The sequence below is a fragment of the Ipomoea triloba genome, chromosome 14 (assembly GCF_003576645.1).
Source record: "Ipomoea triloba cultivar NCNSP0323 chromosome 14, ASM357664v1".
Lineage (NCBI taxonomy): Eukaryota > Viridiplantae > Streptophyta > Magnoliopsida > Solanales > Convolvulaceae > Ipomoea > Ipomoea triloba.
Genome location: NC_044929.1, coordinates 1,686,661 through 1,710,326, shown reverse-complemented (window position 1 = coordinate 1,710,326; position 23,666 = coordinate 1,686,661). Strand labels below are relative to the sequence as shown.

Here is a 23,666-nt window from a genome sequence, read left to right as displayed (position 1 = left end):
TCCATTGAGAAACACCTGAGCTGTTTATCGCCTCCTGAAAGGTTGATGGCTCACCATCCTCTGTTAGAAGGCAGTATGCAACATTCCCTTCCATAACATAATCTGAGTGCCAAGTGGGACGTCTTCTTTCACGGTCTGATTGACGAGTTGTTGGAGCTCTAGAGCGTTCTGGTTCTGGTTCCTCGTGCGCCGGTTCTACTTCAGAAGAATCTTGTTCAAATTCCTCCTCTACCTGTATCTGAGTAGTTTCTGGCTTTTCCTTTTCCGTGCTATCATCAACTTCTCCTCTTTGTAGCTTGTCCTCTACAAAGATAACATCCCTGCTGATGACAACTTTGTGGGCAGTGGGATCCCACAAGCGATACCCCTTTACTCCATCAGCATACCCCAAGAATCTACATTTCCTGGACTTCGGATCCAACTTTGTAATTTCCTGGGCATTGTACATTGCATACACAATGCTTCCAAATATATGGAGGTTTGAATAATCAACAGGCTTACCAGTCCACATCTCCATTGGTGTCTTCAGCTCGATTGCAGTTGATGGAGCTCGATTCACCAAATAACAGGCGGTATTGACTGCTTCTGCCCAGAATGATTTTTCTAAGCCCGCAGCCCTCAACATTGCTCTTGTCCTTTCCAGCAAGGTTCTGTTCATCCGCTCTGCCACTCCATTTTGTTGAGGAGTGTATGCCACCGTGAACTGCCTTTTGATGCCTTCCTTCTTGCAGAAGTCATCAAATTCCTCACTTGTATATTCCCCTCCATTATCTGTCCTGAAACACTTGATTTTCTTCCCGGAATCAAGTTCCACTCGTGCTTTGAAGGCTTTGAAAGTCGCAAACACATCTGACTTTGTCTTGATAGGGTACACCCAGCATCTCCTAGAGTAATCGTCGATGAATGAGACAAAATACTTTGCCCCTCCTAGGGATGGAACCGGTGCTTGCCACACATCAGAGTGAACCAATTCTAGAACAACCTTGCCTCTAGAATTTGATGTGCTGAATTTAAGACGATGCTGCTTACTTGTTATACAATGCTCACACAAAGGAAGTGATACCTTTGTTAACCCCGGAAGTAGCTTTTGCTCCACAAGAATCTTCATTCCTTGTTCTGACATGTGCCCAAGTTTCTGATGCCATAGCAGAGTAGAGTCTGGACTACATGCGGCAACCGATGCCTCTGCTTCTTGCAAAGTCTCTCCCTTCAGCATGTATAGATTTGCAGCTATCTTCTCCCCTTTCATCACCACAAGCGCTCCTTGGAAAATCTTCATGACTCCTTTCTGTGTTTCAATCTTGGTTGCACTATTATCCAATATTCCATAGGATAATAGATTTTTCTTCAAGCCCTTCACGTGCCGCACATCCTGAACAGTTTGGACTGTTCCATCGTACATCTTCAGCTTGATGGTTCCAATGCCGATAATCTCCAAGGCATGATCGTCGCAGCTGTACACAGATCCTCCTGAGATTGGTTCATAATGATGGAACCATTCTCTCCTTGAGGTCATGTGATATGTGGCTCCCGAGTCTATAAGCCATATATCCGCGAACCTTTTTCTGCCTTCCCTGGCTATTGATGCTTCGCAACAGAGAGCACTTCCATCATCTGAGGTACTTGCAACATTTCCTTGAGGATTGGAATTCTGAGGTAAATTCCAACAATCTTTCTTCAGGTGACCCTTCTTTCCACAGTTGTAACACTTTAAATTCTTCTTACTTGATTTTGATCTACCACGACCACTGCTTTGGCCACGTTCTGTTGACCTTCCTCTCATCACCATTAACGCCTCTGCCTGTTGCAGATTGACTTGTCTGTCCTCCTTGTTCTTGCGCCGACTTTCTTCTTCAAGAACCGCAGCTGCAACATCATCGAAGACTAGATAGTCTGTAAGGATGTTGTTTGTTAAGTTGATGATGAGCTGATCATACGAATCAGGTAGACTCTGAAGTAGAAATTCCGCACGCTCCTGTGGCTCTATTTTACAGCTTAGAGATGTAAGCTGGGAAAATAGAGTATTCAGCGTATTTAAGTGTTCCGTCACTGAAGTAGATTCTGACATACGAAGAGTATATAATTTCCTCTTAAGGAAAATTTTGTTGTGCAGTGACTTGGCCTCGTACAACCGGTTGAGGTGATCCCAAATCTCCTTGGCCGTCTTCTTCTCCTCGATGCTTGACAATACTCCATCTGCTATTGATAGGTATAGATCCGCCATAGCATCCTCGTTCATCTCGCTCCATTTTTTGTCATCAGTAAAATCCACCGGCCTTTCACTGATAGCCGCTAGACAGTTGTCTTTCCTCAGGATAGCCTTCACCTTCAATTTCCACAATGAGAAATTTTTCCCATTGAATTTTTCAATCTCAAATTTCGCTGCCATATTGTTCTTGAAACAAATTCTGAACAATATATCTGAAGGCTCTGATACCAATTGTTGCGCCCGCGGAAGTGGGATAGATCAGATTGCAACAATAATTTGAGAAAGAAAAGTAAATGAGGCACAGATTTTACGTGGAAAACCCCTAAACAAATTAGGGTAAAAACCACGGGCAAGGGTAGAAGAATTTCACTATGAGAAAATAGGAGTTACAACCACTCTCTAACTAACAAGGAGAAAACAAGGATAATTCTCTCTTGCTAGGAAGGAGAAATACACTCAACAAACTCTCTAATATCTCTAGTATATGAGGGAAGAATAGAATGATTTGGGATGGCTAGAATGGCAAAATGACCTCCCTATTTATAGTTGAGAAATTGGGGTCATTTTGTAGTTAGCCTAAAATGTAGGGACCCAACAATAAATAGTATGTTCAAAATTTGCAGTTGCCTAACTATGCTTTGTGGCTGTATGGTCTGCTGCCAAACTTCACTGCTACCTTTGCTGCTGCCTGCTGCCGACAAATATAAATTATATCATTTGAAAGAGACGATTAAAACAAGATTAATATTGATAGATCAATTAAAAATTATTCATGCGCATAGAGACGTTTGTGATATGACATTTTGTGACATCAAGAAATGAGCAAAGTATTTGGTTGGAGGAAAGAAATTAGGGGGGAAAGAAAGAATTGTAATTTGGTGAGAAAAGAATAAGTTGAGAATAAAATAAGAATTCAAATTATATTGTTTGGTAGAGAATAATAAAATTATTGGGAATGGAAAGAAAAAAAGTGATATAAATACTAAAATGCACATGTGTAATAATAATAATAATAATAATAATAATAATAATAATAATAATAATAACTACTAAGACTAAAAAAATTCTTTCTCTTATCTTTTTCCTTTTCATGCTTCATTAAATTGGAGTTTATAGGGAAGGTATGAATTCAAATTCAACAAAATGAGAAAATTACAAGTCTGTCTTTCAACCAAACAATGTAATTTGCCAAGTCAACAAAGAATAGCAGTATAATGAAATTGCAATTACGGTGTACCAAACACCCATGATTAATTGTGAGTGATAATCATAGCATTACTAGAGAAATCACTTACAATGTCGGGGATTTAACGTCGATTTTCGACAAAACCGACATTAAATATTTTAACCAATTTATAATTTTTAAAAAATGACATATGACGCCTAAAAAACCGATGCCGGTTATTAGCTAATAATCGACATCGTTTTTATTTTTTATTTTTAAAAATCAAACGACGCCATTTTTAAAATGAATAAATAAAAGGAGGTTGGTTATGCTAATAACCGATGTCATTTCATTTTTAAGACGTTGGTTCTCTAACCGACGTCGTTTCTTTGATATACTACGTCTGGAGTAACAACGTGGAAAGAAAACCGAGGTTAAAAGCCTGAGATGTTTAGCATTTTTCATTTTTTCCTCATTTCCTAGCTAGCTACCACTATATATAACACTCTAAATCCTGAGGAATAGGCACCGTAGCCTGAAACAACATTATACTATACGCGCGCAGAGATCAGAGCAATGGCGCTAGTGTTGGACAAAGTTGTAGAGGAGGTGGCATCCAAGGCGGTAAACAAGCTGGTCCAAACGGTAGCGGCCAATATCGACCTGGTTAGCGGCATATCTTCTGCCGTACAACATCTCACCTCCGACATCGAAACCTTTAACGCCAGGCTGCTCGATGTTTCCAAGAACCAAAGCGCTAGCGACCTCCATATTCTGAGAGTAGCTGTGAAAAAATTCAGAGCTGTTGTGAATGAAGCTCAGGATGCTGTTGCCAAATACATCGATCTCAATAAGAGGCATCAAGACAATAATGCCTTGGCGAAATGTTTCCATAAAATTCCAGTTCCGGTTTGTGGGAATATCAATGTCTGTGCAAAGGAGATCAAGTGCATAAGGGAGAAGATGAAGGAGCTTCTCCAAGCCCATGAACAAGACCTTATCTCCCTCATGAACTACCAGACCAACGAACAAGATAATGCTCTGCAACCTCTCCAGGTATACCACTCACAAAACTGCCCTATTTCTAAATTATCATTATATTTTTCAAATTATTTAATTTGCCTATTGGGATTGATGCCTATGCTCTTTAGACATCTTTGGTAACATAGTTAGTTTATGGTCAATTTTGATTTATTTGATCACTATTAGCTATTTGGCCTGGTTAAATAATCAATTTAGTGTTTGATTAATTAGTTTTTTATAACAGTTTATTGCTCCAAAATGCTAAAATTCAAAAAGTTTTTTTTTGGGTACTATTGGCTCAATGTAGTATCAGTTCATAGCTACTTTCTTAACCAAATGAAGTACAAAGAGCCAATATTGTCCCCACTGAGACTCAAACCCACCCCTCCCATGTGGGGTGTAACCGGGTGCCACTAGAGCACAAGGTCTTTGGCATATAATTTTATGATAAACTTTAACTTCATTATTTAAAAAAAAATTATTGAAGCTAAGTCAATTAAAATTTGAATTTTCAAGAACAAATAGTTTGGACTTACTGGCGGGGAAAAACAAATAGCTGTTACTTCATCTATAATGCTTGAACACAACAAGCTCAGGCAGCAATATACTCAGCTTCTGATCTACTTTTGCAAACCAAGAGACCAATCCACCAACTACTACTTCATCCATAATACTTGACCACAATAGTCTCCAACAGTAATATACTAAGCTTCTATTATTGAAGTTACTATAGAATTATGCTTTTTGCTTAATCAAGACACTAGTCTTCCCCTAAGAATTGACATATTCTAGGTATGTTCTTCAAGTCTATTTTGCAATCAGTAAAGTTTGCATCAAAATAATCAATTAAAGCAAAACCTCTTTAGCATATACCATAACCCAATGTTTCGAGCGTCTTTGAAGTATCTTAAGATCTTCTTGGCTACTTGAAGATGACTTTATTTTGGATTAACCTAGAATCTTTCACATACTCCAACTGTAAATGTGATGTTTGGTTTGTTGGCTGTCAAATACAAGTATACAACAGAGATCCAATAATGCCTTTATACATAATAGTTTGATCTACATTCTTGCCATCATGATCCAGGATAAAGTCTTGTCCACTTTGCCTTTGGAAAATTCTTTATTGACTAAGGGCATCCACAATGGTTATTCCTTTTATCTGTAAATTGTGGGTCCAACTCCTCTACATGATTTTATAATCTCCTCTCCTACTTTCTCTCCAATTCTTCTCCCATTTTCTCCTCAAATTGTGGGTCCAACTCCTCCACATGACCTTATAATAATCTCCTCTCTTATTTTTCTCTCCAATCCTCTTCTCCCACTTTCTCCATTTTTGTGGGCCCTATAGGTGGAAATCCCTGAAAAATGGAAAATAATAAACCTACGGAAGGTTATTATTTCTGGAAAAAAAAGGACAAAGGTGGATGATTTTGGGTAGATTGCAAGTACGAGTCGGGTTGCACTAGCATCTCTCCTTAAAATTTTATTTACCGTCTCCCAATGTGCTAGGAGCGTCGCCGTCTAGACTTTCCAGGATAAAACGTACTACGATTCTAAGCTTTGAGCACTCAAATAAACTTAGAATCCGGTGAACTAGAGCTAGCGTGGACTTAGAACCCGGTAAACTAGAGCTAGCGTGAGAAGAACACAGATGGCTAGAAAGAAGGGATAGTAGAGTTTCGAGAGGTAGAAAACTAATTTATGAGTTGTGTTAGTTGTGTGTAAAATGCTACTGCTCAACTTGGAATATATAGGAGGAGAGGAATTAATAACACATTAATCATGGCATTCAAAACTGGTTTTAATAACCATAGTGTAACCTCTGGACGTAAACGCATTCAAAACTGGTTTTAATAACCATAGTGTAACCTCTAAACGTAAACTCATTTCACTTTCCGCGGACAGTGGTTCAGAGATGGAAATTAGATACGAAAGTATGCCCGCAAGGCTAACCAATTTCGGGCTCATTTTAGGATTTGATTTGCACCCCTGCGCGCGAGAGAGAGCCTCTACACTTTACAAGTTAATATGCCTTAAATAGTGGTACAAACCCACATTTCTAACCAATATGGGACAAAAGCTACTTTAAAGCTTTTTCCTCATTCAAATTCCATCTCAAATGTGTTTACTTTGAGAATCAATTTTTCATTCACCCATTATCTATTTTGAGCGTCCAATATATCAATCTCTTCGTCTAACTACGAAAAATCCGAATCCAATTTGACCCGACCCGAACCGGAAGTGGACCCCACATATATTTGTACCATAAAATTGTCACTTAAAATGCAATTTTATGCTATTTTTTTCAACAGTCCTCTACATGAAACAAAATTGAATTTTGAGGTATTTTAAAATCGGAAACAACTGTGTACAACAGTCGATCCCTGCATAGGATAGGTAGGTGTTACCATTTGAACATTTTCCTCGTGAAGATATATTTACTCTACTGGCTGTATGGTATAAGGCGATGTTTTTGAACCGACTGCCCTTTGTGTAGACGATATAATATATCCCACACAGGAACTTTCCAACCACGCTCTATTCTCATGAATGTGTCTGTTTTGGTCGTGGGTCACTTTCCTGATTCTGCAAGAGTTTTTAAAAAATTGAGCCCTGTTCAATTCTCCTTTGAAGCGACCCTCACTTCTCTCTCACATAGGTGATTTTTTTTCGAGTATCCCGCATACTCAATATATGTCAACATTTGAATCATTAAAGCATTAGTCAATAAAGAATTTTCATGAGAATGCATGAGACCGTCTCACAGTCAATAAAATATTTTTTTTCCTTATAACAAATTAAAGAATTTATTAATGATTGATAAGAATGCATGAGACCGTCTCACAGATAGAGAACTATAATCGTTGTTGTACACCTGTAGCACTTGAATAGTATCATTATATTGTTTAATTTTTTTTTTTATTGATTGTTAATGCATGCTCAGCCAGTTGTAGAGGGAGGTAACGCAACGGGCTTTGAAAAGCAAGTGGAAACTCTAAAAACTCGTCTCACGGGATCATCCAATAATTTTATTGTCATTCCAATTGTGGGGATGCCTGGGACCGGAAAAACTACGTTTGCTTACCAAACCTTTGACAGCACAAAGAAACTGAACATGTTTGTCCATAGCATTTGGGTTCATGTTTCACAAGGCTTTAACAGAAAACAGAAGTACATTGACATCTTATGTGCAATTACCCAGCGTCCGAGAGATGAATATTCCGGAATAGATGAGAATCAGTTGGCAGCCAAAATAAAGGATCATTTAAATGATAAAAAATACTTCATTGTATTGGATGATATATGGGAAAAAAGCCATTGGGACTCTTTAAAAGAGGCATTGCCTCAAAACTCTAAAGGAAGCAGAGTTTTGGTGACCACCCGATTCCACAGTGTGGTTGATTCGGATGAGGAAACTTATATTTTAAAACCATTAGACCATAAGGTGAGTTGGGAGATCCTGGAAAAGATTGTTTTTGGAAAAGATGGATGTCAGAATAATGATTCATTGAAAACTCTGGGAGAAGATATAGCAAAAATATGCAATGGGCTGCCGCTTTCTCTTGTAATGGTGGGTGGTATCCTACGTAGAAGTAGAGCTCTTTCTTACTGGAAACATGTGGCTGAAAATCCTTTTCAAGAAATTAATAGAAAAGATCAACGTTACCACAAAGTAGTAAGGTTGAGCTACGACCATTTGCCTCATGAGAAGTTGAAAAATTGCTTCCTATATTTTGCAGTTTTCCCCATGGGACAAGAGATTGATGCTTTGAAGTTGATTCGGCTGTGGATTGCTGAAGAATTCATTCCCACAATAGATGAGTGGGGATATAGTTTGGACTTGGAAGGTGAAGCTGGAAATTATTTGAAAGATCTTGTTGATAGGAATCTAGTGATGGTAATGAAAAGGAGTGCAGATGGTGAAATCAAAACATGTCGCATTCATGACTCATTGCACGAGTTTTGTAAAACTGAGGCTGCCAAGAACGATCTCTTCCACATAATAGACGGGGAACAAAAATTAGATGCAAATACTATTTCATCCCATCGTCGTCGTCTTTGTTTCCATTCATCATCACCATCACCATCACCATCATCTTCTACTGCCAAGATATTTGATGTGGAAGATGATGATCCATCTTGTTTGCTCCTTAATTGCGCATGCTACAACAAAATGAAGAAGAAGAAGAAGAAGAGTCCATATCCATCTGGTGAACATGTCCACTCTTTGTTGTTGTCTTCCTCACAAAAGAGTGATATTGATTTGAAACAAGAGGAGCTGATAGCTATCCAGAATGCCTTTCCACTTCTTAGGGTGTTGGACATTCAATCCTTCAAGCTTAGCTTCCAGCTACCTAATGAGCTTTTTAGCCTGAATCTTCTCAGGTATCTTGCTATTACAATTAATTTCAATCTCCTCCCCAAGGCATTCAAAAATCTTCATGAGCTGCAGACCCTTGTGATCAAAACCACAACAAGGACACTTAAAATCAGTGGAGGTGTATGGAATATGGAAAAGTTAAGGCATGTGGACACCAATGCCTCGATGCAATTACCTTCTCCTCCTCAAAAGACACGGCGGCAAAATAACACTAGAAAAACAAATATTCGCACATTGTCATCGATATCACCAACAAGTTGTCAGAAAGAGATCTTCAGAATGACTCCACATCTCAAAAAATTGGGTGTTCGTGGGAATTTAGTAGAGCTTTTGGAAGAAAAGCCGCAACAAATCTGTTTGTTCAACAATCTTCAAATGCTAAAGGGCCTTGAAAACTTGAAGTTGTATGGCGAGAATGAGGGTGCAATGGGTGCATTAAAGGTTCCGATGCTGGACATGTTTGCACATAGGCTAAGAAAGTTGACTTTTTGCAATACCTTCTTTAAATGGGATGACATAAGAATATTGGGATCACTAGAAGAGCTGGAGGTGCTCAAGTTGGATGAAAATGCTTTCAGAGGGGAGGAATGGGATCTAAAAAGTGATGTTGTTTTCAATCAACTCCAATATTTGCGCATTGGAAGGACCAACTTGGAAACTTGGAAAATTATGGAGAATAGCTTTCCAGTTTTAGAAAATCTAGTCCTCAGGAACTGCACCAATCTAAAAGAAATCCCATCTGCGTTTGCTCAAGTACACAACCTTAAGGTGATAGAACTGTATCACATGAGTGAAAATGCAAACAATTCTGCAAGACAGATAGCTGAGCAAATGAGTGAAAATGCAAACAGTTCTGCAAGACAGGTAGCTGAGCAAATGAGTGAAAATGCAAACAATTCTGCAGGACAGGTAGCTGAGCAAATGAGTGAAAATGCAAACAATTCTGCAGGACAGGTAGCTGAGCAAATCAGTGAAAATGCAAACAATTCTGCAAGACAGTTAGGTGAGCAAAGACGTGGCAAGGAAAACGTGAAGGGATTGGACCTCAAAATCACCCCTCTTCCGCCAAAAGCAACGGTAATTCTCTACCTTAGCTTCTTCTCTTGATTATATTATTATTGCGTATATGCATGTTTTTTTTTTTTTTTTTTTTTTTTTTTGGGTAGTGGTAGAAATAAAAATTATTTTTGAACATTTATGCTATATATAACAAGTAATTAAACACCACAAGTACCCAAAGACCTTGTGGTCTAGTAACATTTGGTTGCACCCCCACATGGGAGGGGTGGGTTCGAGCTACTACCTTGTAGCAGAGTCATAGTATTAAAAAAAAAAAAAAAAAACCACAAGTACAAGATTAAATTGTCTCTATGCTAGCTTTTTAATATATTGGATCCACATGACATTTCAGTTTCTCATTATTTTTCTTTTTCTATAATAAAAGTGAAGAAAACAAAAATGGACCAAACATGCTTGTTTATCAACATTTATTTTTCATATTATTTTTCAATTAAAAAAAATATAAAGTTATTAGATGTCCAATTGTTTTGTTTTTCATTTTAACTTATAATTGTAGAAATGCTAGCTAGTGATAATATCAAAATTGAGTTAATTTCATTTTTTGTCCTAGATTTATAGGTGATAATCCACTTTTAGTCCTTTTTTATTAGAATATCCTCATTTGGTCCTACTATTATTGCGGCATGACCATTTTTAGTCCTTCATCAACAAAATCGTCGAAATATCGTTAAATACAAAGACATTTCAATCTTTTTTATACAAAGTATGTTGAATCGCTATATTTTTTATGTTTATTTTTTGGAAAATATCTATAATTGAAGACTGAAATGTCCTTGTATTTAACAATATTTAAACCATTTTGTTGATAAAGGACTAAAAATGGTCATGCCACAATAATACTAGAACAAAAAATTAATGTTCTAATAAAAAAGAACTAAAAGTAGATTGTCACATATAAATATAAGATAAAAAATGGAATTAACTCTATCAAAATTATATCTTTGTGTGTGCGCGTAAGTATGCATTCATGCATGTATGTATGAACACATTCAAGTGAGAATGGATACTTAAAATAAAGAAAATTGAGAAATCGTCTGCCGTAGTTATCGATTAGGAAAGATCAATGGTTCCAAAACAAGCTAAGGGAAAAGTCATGTTGGAAAATATGGTAGCATTTTGGTAAATTTTTCAAATTTTAAAGTCCACCGCATGCAATTATAAAGTGCACCAAACAAAACTATATAGTGCAACCAATGATATGTATATATGTATTCAACATCTATAACTCTAAAGGTGCATCCGGTTATATAAAAAAGTGCATTATATTTTCACATATCGCTAGATGACCTTTGTAATATTGCTTGGTGCACTTTACAATTTTGTCCGATTCACTTTAATTTTGCATAATATCAAAATGAGCAAATATTAATTTTGGTCTCACGATTATTAGCAAAATGACAATTTTGGTCTACATGCTTAATTTCTACCAATTCTGGTACCACGATTACTGTTTTAGTGCCGAAATTTATCGTGTCGGTCACCCATCCATTTAAAATGTGTCGAAATCTAAAATTTTTAAACATATTTTCGTTCTTTTCAACGCAATATCCCAATTTGAGCATGAATAAAGATATTTAAGTCCTAAGATTAATCACAATTCATAGTTCTCCTCCTCAAATGCAAATTTTGATCGATCTTAGGACTTAATTTCATTTACTTATGCTCAAATTGCGATATTAAGTTGAAAATGATGAAAATACCCTGAATAATTTTAGATTTTTGCACGTTTTAGACGGATGGGTGACCAGCGCGATGAATTTTGACATTGATACTAAAACAATAATAGTGGGACCAAAATTGATAGAAATTAAACATGTGGACCAAAATTATGAGCGGGTATTTGCTCATATCAAAATGCATGTTTAGTGGATTTCTTTAAATTAATTTATTTAATTTACGGTTGACAAAGATGGCTCCTGGGGTGGAAGAAGATATTGTGGTGGGTTTTGGTGAAGAGGCGAAAATTATAAAGGATCTTCTCTTTATAGAATCAATGAATTTGAGAGTTATATCAATTGTGGGCATGATAGGAATGGGTAAAACTACACTTGCCAGAATGTTGTTTAATGATGTGGATCTTCAATATGAGTTTTTCACTCGCATTTGGGTTAATGTTTCCCGAGCTTGTGACAGAAGGCGAATATTCTATGACATTTTGAGCAGATTCACAAGCATAAGTAATGATTTTCATGAAATGTCGGAAGAACACTTAGCTGAGAAAGTAAAAGAGTATTTGAAAGGTTCAAAGTATTTGATTGTATTGGATGATGTGTGGACAGAGCATGACTGGTTTAGGTTGAGGATTGCTTTTCCTAACAATGTGAGAGGAGGTAAAATCTTGGTAACTACTCGAAGCCAGGATGTGGCTTCATTTATTGGTTCTATTGGTATCTCTCATGAATTAAAAGGTTTAAGTGATGATGAATGTTGGGAGTTATTAGAGAAGAAGATTTTTGGAGACTCAAGATGCACTGATACTTCTCTTGAAGCTGTTGGTAGGTCGATAGCAAAGAAATTTGAAGGAGTGCTACTTTTGGTGGGGAAAATAAGCGATGTCCTGAGAGAAAATAGGACAGTTGCAGAGTGGGAACGCATAAAAAGTAATCCATTTGCAAGCATAGAGTACGAGAATGATGAAGTAATGATGGAAATGATTAATTATGATATGATGAGGGATTATTCCAAAATGAAAGTGTGTTTGCTATACTTGGCAGCTTTTCCTAGAGGATTTGAAATTGATGCACGGGAATTGGTGTACCTGTGGGTAGCTGAAGGATTGATTTCGGGTGATGATGACTTGGAATACAAAGCTGAGTACTATATAAGAGAATTTGTTCGAATCAATCTTCTCATGGTGGTTAGCAGAAGAACAGATGATAGAATTAAGAGGGTGAGAATCCATGGATTTCTGCATGAGATCTGTATACGAGAAGCTGCCAAACCCCAAAATAATTTCATGCGTGAATTTCAAGTTGAAGTTGAAGTTGAAGGAGGAGGAGCTTATGGCCGCGGCCTATTCATACATTCATCATCATCTGCTCTTGCTTTGCAGGCCGGTATATCAAAAACAACCAAGTCGTGGTGGCCGTCGTCGTCCTCTAGTGACCATGTCCGATCTTTCTTATCATTCTCTTCCCAAGGATCAATACAAGAGATTGCGGAAGAAGTAGTGGCCGCCATCCCTAATGCCTTTCCAAATCTCCAGGTCTTGAATATCAGAGGCTTCAAATTCCCCAATCTGCCTAAAGAGTTGTATCGCCTAAAGCATCTCACTTACCTTGGGATCACAATTATTCATCACGAACTCCTCCCCAAGGAATTCGGAAGCCTCACCCAATTGCAAACACTTGTACTCCACACTACCAGAGAACATAATATTTGTGTTAAAATTGAGGCAGACATATGGAGCATGCCAAACTTAAGGCATCTGCTCACTACTACTTCTCGTCTTCAGCTTCGGCTGCTCTCTCCAATAATTAGAAGATCATCAAGAATTGTTATTGGAAGAAGAAAGAGCTCTTCTGGAGTAGTTAGTAAGATAACAACTCTTTCAACCATATCCCCCACAAGCTGCACACCGGAAATTCTAGACAAGACACCGCAAATTAAAAAGCTGGGAATTTGCGGGAATCTAGACGAGCTTATGGATGTCAATCAAGAAGGAGTTTGTCTGTTTGACAATCTTCATAAGCTGGACCGCCTGGAAAATTTGAAGCTCATAAACATAAACGATGCTCTCGAGAGCAACACACTGGGAAGCTTCCGCTTCCCTCCTGCTGAGAGCTTCCCAAGCAGGCTAAGGAAGATGACTTTGTCCAACACTTCATTTCAGTGGTGGGACTTCAGTGTATTGGGGTCTTTGTATACGCTTGAGGTGTTAAAGCTGGAGAATAATGCATTTAGAGGAGAGTTCTGTGATGTAAGCAGCGTTGTTTTCAAACAACTGCAGTATTTTCGCATCGAAAGTACTGATTTAGTATCATTGGCAGTTTCGAAAGATAGTTTTCCAGTACTAAAATGTCTGTCCCTCAGATACTGCACTGAGCTTGCGGCTGTTCCAGTTGAGTTTGGTGAAATAGAGAGCCTTAAGTTGTTGGAATTGTATTGCACCAATGAGTGGGCACTGAGATCTGCTCATCAAATACTGATGCGTAAAGGAGATGTAAATGGAGATACAAAAAAGGGTGGATTTCAGCTCTCAGTCAATACTACTCCTGAGCCTTGAGGTTAGTTAAAATTCTTTAAGTTATATTTCTCTTGTTTTGGTATCTGCATTTGTTTATTTACTTTTCCAATTTGATTGCACATTTCTTTTTTCTTTTTTTTTAGATACATTAGGTTTCCTGGATGAGGTAAATAGCTAGTCCTCCATCAATCCCCAAATACAGATGCAAATATGGGTGAAAGATTTCAACTCTCCATCTATCCTCCTGATCACTAAGGTTACTCCAAATCTTTAAATTTCTCTTTGTTTTGAATTGGTATTTGCATATATATTTTATTTTATGGCTGACTTTCTCATATCTTCTCAATTCTAGGGATGGGAGATGCCCGGTCACAGCTTTCAACCATTCAATGCTGCGGGTGCTGATATATGTATATATATGTCAAGAGTGAATATGATTTTCTTTCTCATTTGTTTCCAGCAGACCACATAATACCAACTGTTACTTGTTTGTTTGTTTAGTGCCCTGCGATTTGCTTTGGGATTATTTTACTTGTTTTATTGTATTATATTTTTATCAAGGGCTGGTTGTTTTAGTTGTGTTGAGTGTTCATCAATGGAAAAAGTTTGTACAATTTCCTAAGTAGGAACCTAATCTAGAAATTGAAGAGAGCAATAGTGCTTTCTCCTTCAATAGTAGTACTCAACAGTGAATCCCTAAAAACGCTCCATCAATAGTGCTTTCTCCTTCACGGCTATGGCGGCGGCGCCGGGGGCCGACAAGCCCCCTTCCCGCTCCTTCGCTGACATCCTCTCTAAATCCTCTGTTGTCTCCAACCTCAAACCTCCAAGCAAATTCAAAGGAATGCCAGCTGTTGCTTTTTCAGATCAAGAAATTCATCGTTTCTCTCAAAAATTTAAATATGCCCTTATCGGCAAGTTCAATAAAGGGCGCCCAACAATGGCAGATCTACGAAAAACGTTCGATCTTATCGGATTTGGTGGAGCCTTTTCCCTTGGCTTGATTGATCAACGACATGTCCTCATCAACTTCGATCTTGAAGACGACTTTCAGCGCTGCTGGCTCCGAAAATCTTGGTCGATTCAAGGTTACTTCATGAATATCTTCAAATGGACGCCAGATTTTCGTCCAGACATCGAATCGCCAATTGTCCCCATTTGGATAGCATTTGAGGGCTTGCCAACACATCTACAGGACAAAGAAGCTCTTTGTTCAATTGCCAATCTCATAGGAACTCCTTTAAAAGTTGACTCCTCCACTTTGCTGCAAAACCGACCATCCATAGCGCGTGTCTGTGTGGAACTCAATGTTAGCATTGAAAAACCAGATCAAGTTTGGATCACCAACGGTTCTTTTGGAGGTTTTGCCCAACCGGTTATCTATGAGTATATACCGCCTTACTGTCTTAACTGTCAAAAGTTTGGTCACCTTATCTCAGATTGCAAAATCACTCGAGCTGCCAAGATCCCCCAAGAGTCAAGCCAAGAACAACACAAAGAATACCGCCAAGAAACCTTTCCCCTCCCTCAACATTCTGCACCGACCATTGTTCCCCCAAGAAAAAGATGGAGTCCAGTCATAAATCAACAACCTAAGGAGCAGCAAGGAGAAGGATCCTCTCTTCCGCCACCTGAACCAGAAAAGCCACAAGAACCAGAATCATCAAATGGAGAAGGAGCCTCTCTTCCACCACCTGAACCAGAAAAGCAAAAAGAACCAGAATCATCAAATGCAGCTCATGATTCAATCCCAGATAACAACGCTAATTTGGGGTTGACCCTTATCGATGATCATGGCATCCAATCTGAAAACCATTCTGACTCCCATCCTGGCCACCAATCAGACGGAGATGTACCTCAAAACGCACAGAATAGCTCCTTACCTCCACTGGAATCATGGAAAACATCAAGTCATCTCATCACCTCCAGAATTGAAAAATCCACACCGAATGATTTTATTGCCGTCACAAAGAAAAAATCTCGGCCAAGAAAGGACTACTCTGAGTCTGCTCCATCTGTCACTACTCGCTTATCAGTGGGTAAAATCGCTCGGGTGTCTTTCTCCCACCGTTTAAAATGAATTTGTTAAGTTGGAATGTCAGAGGTCTGCTTTCCTCACGTCGCAGACTCTCTCGACTTCTTCGACGTGAGCGTGTGCATTTCCTTTCTATTATTGAGCCTTTCATTAGTTCAATTCGCATTGATAGTTTCGTTCGAGAATTCAACTTTGCAGGTGGATTTGCATCAGAGAAAACGAAAGTTTGGCTTTTCTGGTCAGACTCCTTCGAAGTTGATATTGAGATCGACAATGAGCAATTTATATTTTGTAATGTTAGCTTTGTCCCTTGGCAATTCAACTTCAGTTTTATTGCTGTTTATGCAAAACATACTAGAGCAGACAGAGCTCATCTATGGAGGCAACTTAATGAGCTAATTGATGATACCAAACCTATCCTTCTGGGAGGAGACTTCAACGTCATATCAAGCATTGCAGAATATAGAGGAAACGCATCCCCCGATCTTGGGAGCATCTCCGATTTTTCAGAATTCATCAACGACAGTTCCTTAATTGATTTGGCTACTTTGGGAAATCAGTACACATGGCATGGAGTTAGAAACACTGGAGATGTTTGGAAGAGATTGGACAGATTTTTAATGACTCCAGCATGGAGAGATTACCTATCGGAGATCAGAATCATTGTCCACGCTCGAACGACCTCTGACCACTCCCCTATCCTTTTATGCGGGGATAATGCAAACGTCTCATGCCCAAAGCAATTTCGATTCCAAAGCATGTGGACCACTCACCATGGTTTTCTTGAAGAAGTAAGATCAAACTGGTCTTTGCCAGCAGATGGAGGAGGTATGCGTGCTCTGGCCTTTAAACTTAAACGGTTGAAACAAGCTCTTCGCTCTTGGAACCGAGACATCTTTGGCAATGTTTTTGATCGCATTAAAAATCATGAGAACTTAGTAGCTGACATAGAGAAACAATATGACAATTGCCCTTCTCCAGAAAATCGTGCTCTGTTGCACAAACATCATGCAGATCTTCTTTTAGCTCTTAAACAAGAAGAGATGTTCTGGAGACAAAAGGCCAGGGTAAAATGGCTAAAGGAAGGAGACGCCAACACTAGATTTTTTCATGCCACGGTCAAGGACAGACATCGCAGACAAAGAATTTGTGCCATCAAAAATGATTCGGGTAATCTACTTACCACACAACCTGCGATCCAAGAAGAAGCCATCTCTTTTTACTCCAAGTTATTCAAGGCCGAGGATTGCTTTGAGATGGAATCTATTCTGCAAAACCTCCCAATTAGCTTGGAAGTTTCTGACAATTTTTCTTTGACAAAGCCACTCACTCGTGAAGAGATTAAAGAGGCAGTATGGAAACTAGACCCCGATAGCGCGGCCGGCCCAGATGGTTTTTCTGGCACTTTCTTTAGACACTGCTGGGAAATTGTTCACGAAGACGTCTATCTTGCAGCGCTTGATTTTTTTGCAGGAGTGCCCATCCCATGTGCTATTGCAAGTGCGCAACTAGTTTTGATCCCAAAGGTTATCAATCCAGACACTTTTGCTGACTTCAGGCCTATCAGTTTATGCACTTTTATCAGCAAGGTCTTCACAAGAATTCTAGCTACTCGCCTGAGTAAACTTTTGCCCAAATTGATTTCTAAAGAACAGACAGGTTTTGTTGAAGGAAGAAACATTCAAGACAATATTCTGCTGGCACAAGAATTGCTTCAATATATCGACAAAAAGTGTCGTGGAAATAATGTTATGGTTAAACTGGATATGATGAAAGCTTTTGACAGAGTATCTTGGCCTTTCTTGAAGGCAGTACTCCACAAGTTTGGCTTCTCAATCAAATTTATTAACCTTATCATGAATAATCTTGCAGCGACTAGACTTTCTGTCTTGATCAATGGAGTCAGCAGCGGTTTCTTCCAACCAACTAGAGGTGTTAAGCAAGGCGACCCCCTATCACCTCTTTTGTTCATCCTTGTTTCAGAGGCATTATCACGCTCCCTCATTCTTAAAATGGGCACAGGTATGATTTCGCCTTACTCGACAAGAGTTCAATGCCCAACCATTTCACATTTAGCCTTTGCAGATGACATCATAATATTTATAAATGGATCATCAAACTCCCTCAAGGCCTTGACGGAATCATTAAGACAATATCAAGCAGGTTCAGGGCAACTGATCAATTATAATAAAAGTTTCTTTGTCACTTCCAAACATTGCTCAGCGCAGAGAACGGCCACAATGTCACGAATCTTAGGCATGCAACGTTCAATTATGCCTTTTCGCTATCTGGGAGTGAACTTATTCCACGGTAGAAATAGGCTCATATATTATCAAAGTCTGCTGGAAAAAGTGGATGGAAAACTTCAAAGTTGGACCAGAAGATTACTTTCCCCGGGTGGGCGTCTCACACTTATCAAGCACGTGCTATCAATGATTCCCATCTACACAATGGCTACTATAGCGCTGCCGCGCCAAATTGTGAAGACTCTTGAATCTAAGTTTGCCAACTTTCTCTGGGGCACTAGTGAGGGAAGACCGAAACGTCACTGGGCATCCTGGAAAAAATTATGCTTACCTCAGAAAGAAGGGGGTTTGGGTGTTCGCTGCTTCTCATCATTGCAACATACCTTCACTGCTAAACTCTACTTCAACTTCATGCAAGGGAGATCACTATGGAGCACCTACATGCAAACTCGATATTCAGAGGATACTCCCAGGATTTCTGACTCTACAACTTGGCGGCGCATGCAGGAGATGGCAGAATTTGTTGAAGAAAATACATTTAAAACACCCGATGCTCTTATTTGGAAGCCTTCAACATATGGAAATTTTTCCTTCTCTTCGGCTTATGACTCTCTTCGACCAAAAGCAGGATTAACACTATCTTCAGAGTGTATCTGGGGAAGGGGAATTCCCACCAAAATTTCGGTTTTCATGTGGAAACTCTTGAGAAGACTTCTTCCATTCCCAGATGTGATAGAACGCTTTGGTTTTTGTCTCCCATCAATCTGCCCTTTTTGTCTTGGAGCAAGTGCAAGCTTAGACCATTGTTTACTTCTCTGCAACCGTGTTCAAAATGTTTGGAACTACTTCAGTGGTGTTTTCGGACTCCCCTTACTCAACACTTCCTCTGTTAGATCAAAATGTCACGCATGGTGGTTATCATCATCCCCAAACTCGGCAGTTGGCTACATTACGCGCCTCATGCCTAGTCTGGTGCTATGGTTTTTATGGGTTGCTTACAATGAATCCATCTTTGAAGGATCAGCCTTCTCTGCCACAAGAACCATTAAAAGAATCAAACGAGAATCTCTATTAATTTCCCTCTCTCGGTCAGTTCGTAAGCAACACTCGTCGGATTCCTTTTTACTATCTGAAGGTTTCATTGCAAATTTTGTTGAATCTCCTCGAAGAGCAATCACTTGGGTTCAATGGCTCGCGCCGCCTCCTGGCTGTTTAAAACTCAACACAGATGCATTCTACTCTGCCAATGGCGCAGCGGGAGGGGCCTGCCTTAGAAACGCAAATGGAAGTCTCATTATTGCACTTCGTTTCCCTTTGGTGGCTTCTTCTGCTCTGGAGGCAGAAGCTTTGGCCTTGCGCTTTGCCCTCCAATGGTGTGAGCTTACAGCCACAATTCCATTCATAATTGAAGTGGATTCTCTCTCTCTTGCTCTCACTGCATCCTCCCAAACAGTAAAGATTCCTTGGAAGATAATGGAAGCAGTTCAGTACATCCGTTCTTGCCTTTCTTTGTGGGGTTCAACCCTGACACATATCTATAGGGAGGCCAACCAGGTGGCTGACGCACTTGCTTCAGAAGGACTTAACAGTAGCTCGCCCGCTCTTTTTCACTCTTGTACTTCTTTACCTATAAAGGTCAAACTGGCTCTTTTGTATGATCAGCGGGGATTTTCATCCCCTAGGTTTTAATTATCAATAAAATTCTCTTTGTTAAAAAAAAAAAAAAAAAAGAGTGTTCATCAATGAAAATAATAGACTCATTTGCTTTGGGATTTTACTTATTTTGTTGTATTATATTTTTATCAAGGCCTGGTTGTTTTAGGGTGTGTTTGGTTGGGGTTTAGACATAGGGAATGGGTATGAAAGTGATTGTTAGTGTTTGGTTGATAAGTTTTGAGAATGCTACTATGGGTTTGGAATACTCCATTAATGAGAAAACCCATACCCTTATTAAATAAGGGTTTCATTTCAATCCTTATTTCTTCCCCAACTATTAATAATCATTCACATTCCACCCAACTACCAAACATGTTAAATACTTTCACCAAAACCCATTACCCTTACCATGTATTTGATATCCATTCCGATTCCGATTCCCATGTGCGAACCAAACGCACCCTTAGTTGTGTTGAGTGTTCATCAATGAAAATAATAGACTCATTTTGGTGTTTTAAATGAAATAAATAAATGTCATTTATATTAATAATTATTTCCCAGCCTAATTTTGAGAGTGTCAGTTAGTCTGAATTATATTGACTCATGGTACTGGATGATTTGCATCGAATTTATTTTCTGAAAAGTGGTTATAGGTACATGGTGAGACAATTTAACCCCTGGTTAATGACTTTAATGGGTGGAATTGAATAAGCTGTGGAATCTCAAAGTTCCCCGTATATGGAAGACATTTCTGTGGAGAGCAGTAACAAACACTTTATTGCAGAAGAGAGTGGAACTGCAGCCCTCATGCCCAGTGTGTGCCACACACAATGAAGATATTATGCACTCCTTGGTTTTGTGTGAATTCTCAACGCAAGTTTGGCATGAGTCACAGCTGCATCTGCCAAATGCAATAGGCGTGACCGTCCCTAGATGAAGATGGTTCTCTGGTAGCAGCAGGCACTATGCATGCATGCAATATGGAAAGCAAGAAACAAGGCTGTTTGGATGGGATAGAGCAGTCCCTCCTCCACGTCACGTTTGGCGGATGGTAGTAGCTATTTTGATGTTGCATGAGATACGGCTACTGGGAACGCTTCGTATGGCGCTATGCTTCTCCCGGCGGCTACTGGGAAGCTAAGGCTTCGTATGGTAGAATCCCACTAGTCGCTGCTGTGAAGGAGGATGCGTAAAAACAACCAACGTTGTAACCTCAATAAATAAAATAAATAAATTCCTATAATATAAGACATAAACTTTTTTAAAAAATTCACGTCGTATATAGTATTTATTTTTAAAAAAAAGGATAGGACTTTGATTTTTTCAAAAAAAACTCATGCCATATCTTCATTACAAATATTTTAAGAAATTTTGAGATACAACTTTGACTTTAAAAAAAAAAAAAAAAGAAGTCATATCCTCAATAAATAATAATAAAATAATAGAATATAAGACAGTTAGTTTTTCAAAAAATGGACGTCGAGGTGTATTTATTCGTAGCACTTTTTTTTTATAAAAAAATGATACCACGTCGTATCTTCATTAAAAAAAATTTAAAGATGTGAAGTTGGATTTTTATTATAACTGGAATGTGGTCTGCAAATCACAACAAACAACTAACAGTAATATGTGGTCTGGAAACAAATGAGAAAGAAAATCCTTCAACACTCTTGACACACAGAGACACACATACATTTATTTATATATATATATATATATATATATAAAGAAATGTTAAATAACTTGTAAGTCAATGATATCTCTGTAGCTTTACAAAAACAAGTTTTGTTGAGGCACCCATGTTGGCGGGCCCTTTATTTTGCTGGAAGTTCTGCTGGAACATAACAGCGCAGCATTGAATGGTTGAAAGCTGCCGGCATCTCCATAGAAATCTGAATGAGAAATTAAGCCATAAAATATATATGCATGCAGTACGTGATGGCAAATACCAAAGCAAGCTAGCTAAATAGAGAAATTTAAAGATTTTGACTAACCTTAGTGGTCAGGAGAATAGATGGAGAGTTAGTAGTTGAAATCTTCCACCTATATTTGCATCTCTATTTAGCTTGATTTCCCGAGCAGAATTAGCTGCCTTTGTGTTGGTGCAAAATAATTCCATCTCCTTAAGGCTCTCTACTTCACCAAAGGCGGATGGGATTGCATCAAGGCTATCACAACGACTGAGAACGAGATATTCCAAAACAGGAAAACTGTCCTTTGAAACTATCCATGATACTAAATAAGTCTTTTGAATGCGCAAATATTTCAGCCGCTTGAAAACAATGTTGCTCACATCCCACACCTCTCCCATGAATGCTTCGTAATCCAATTTAAGGACCTCAAGCTCATCTAGCGAACCCAATATACTCATGTCTTTCCAATCAAATCTTGTGTTGCACAAACTCATCTTTCTTAACTTGCGCGGAAATTTGTCAGCACTAGGAAAGCTCAACAATTGGCTGTGTTGTATAGCTGCTTCATTTATCAACTTTAGATTTTCCAAGCATTCCAGCTTATGAAGATTGTCAAACAAACTAGTACCTCCATTACTCCTCCTCATCATCTCCATATGCTCAACAAAATCCCCACGAATTCCCAACTTTTGAAGATTTGGGGTATTGTCCAAAATTTCTCTGGTGCAGCTTGAAGGTGATATGGTAGAAAGTGTCTGTATTTCTGAGTTGTTTTTTAATGGAGGAGGGGGCAACAGCATGGGCTTGTTGGTGTGCACATGCCTTAGTTTAGGCATGCTCCATAAATTTGCCCGAGCTTCAATTCTACTTTGTGAGGTATTGAACACAAGTGTTTGCAATTCCTCAAATTTATTGAAAATCGCGGGGATGATTTTCAAGTGATGAGTTGATATTGCAAGGTACCTCAATTGATATAGGCGAAAGAGTTCTTTTGACAGATGGTTAAAGATGAGGGATTCAACATCTATCACCCTAAGTAGAGGAAAGAATTTTGGAATGGTATGCAAGTGCTCTCTTGGAATCTCTATTCTTTGGGAGCAAAATGATAAGAAAGAACGTACGTCTTTACTAGATGGCTTTTTTTTGGATCTCAGGAAATCAAAAATAAATCTGGAATTGATACAAAGCCGATGAGGGTTTATGTTTACCTCAAGTCCAGCTCCTTCCTCCATTTCATGAAAGAGATTAGCATTAGCTGCTTCACTTTTGCAAAATCCATGCAATGTGTCGTGGAGACAACATGTTTTGATTTGACCACCTGCTTTTCTTTTCACCACCATTAAAAGATTCCTATCAACAAGAGCACTCAAATATTCCTCGGCTGTAAGCTCTAAGTTTGAGCTGGTGGACCCATCTCCCTCAACTGGCGAAATGAATCCTTCGGCTATCCACAAACGGATCAATTTCCTTGCTGAAATACAGTACAGTCTAGGAAAAACTGCAAGGTATAGGAAGCAATTTTTCAAGTGAGAAGGTAATTGATTATAACTTAACCTTACTAATTCATGGTAGCTCTGGTTTTCTTGATTAATTACTGCGAGGGGATCTTCAGCAACTCGCTCCCACTCAGCAAGTGTCTTGTCTTTACCAAGGATACCAGCAATTGTCACTACGGCAAGTGGCAATCCGTTGCATCTTTTTGCTATGCTCCTACCATGATGTTCTAACAAAGGAGGGCATCTCTCTTTTTGAAAAACCATCTTCTCTAG

General features: G+C 38.8%; 2 protein-coding genes and 1 long non-coding RNA gene across 3 annotated transcripts; all 3 read left to right on the top strand.

Annotated features, from left to right (window-relative positions):
- Positions 1 to 3,950: 3,950 nt before the first annotated feature.
- LOC116004742 lies at positions 3,951 to 13,825 on the top strand (the record flags this gene model as incomplete). Its single annotated transcript, XM_031244904.1, has 3 exons — positions 3,951 to 4,430; positions 7,345 to 9,858; positions 11,771 to 13,825. Coding segments are annotated over exons 1-3 (5,049 nt in total), but the record flags the coding sequence as incomplete, so codon positions are not given.
- A 7-nt stretch (positions 13,826 to 13,832) lies between these two features.
- On the top strand, positions 13,833 to 14,573 carry LOC116005169. Its single transcript, XR_004094894.1, has 3 exons — positions 13,833 to 14,087; positions 14,191 to 14,303; positions 14,400 to 14,573. It is a non-coding gene; the product is annotated as an uncharacterized LOC116005169 (long non-coding RNA).
- Positions 14,574 to 14,783: 210 nt separating this feature from the next.
- Positions 14,784 to 20,017, top strand: LOC116004741. The gene is made up of 2 exons (XM_031244903.1): positions 14,784 to 16,086; positions 16,281 to 20,017. Exons 1-2 carry the CDS (start codon positions 14,784 to 14,786, stop codon positions 20,015 to 20,017), a joined length of 5,040 nt encoding a protein of 1,679 aa, XP_031100763.1.
- Positions 20,018 to 23,666: the final 3,649 nt, after the last annotated feature.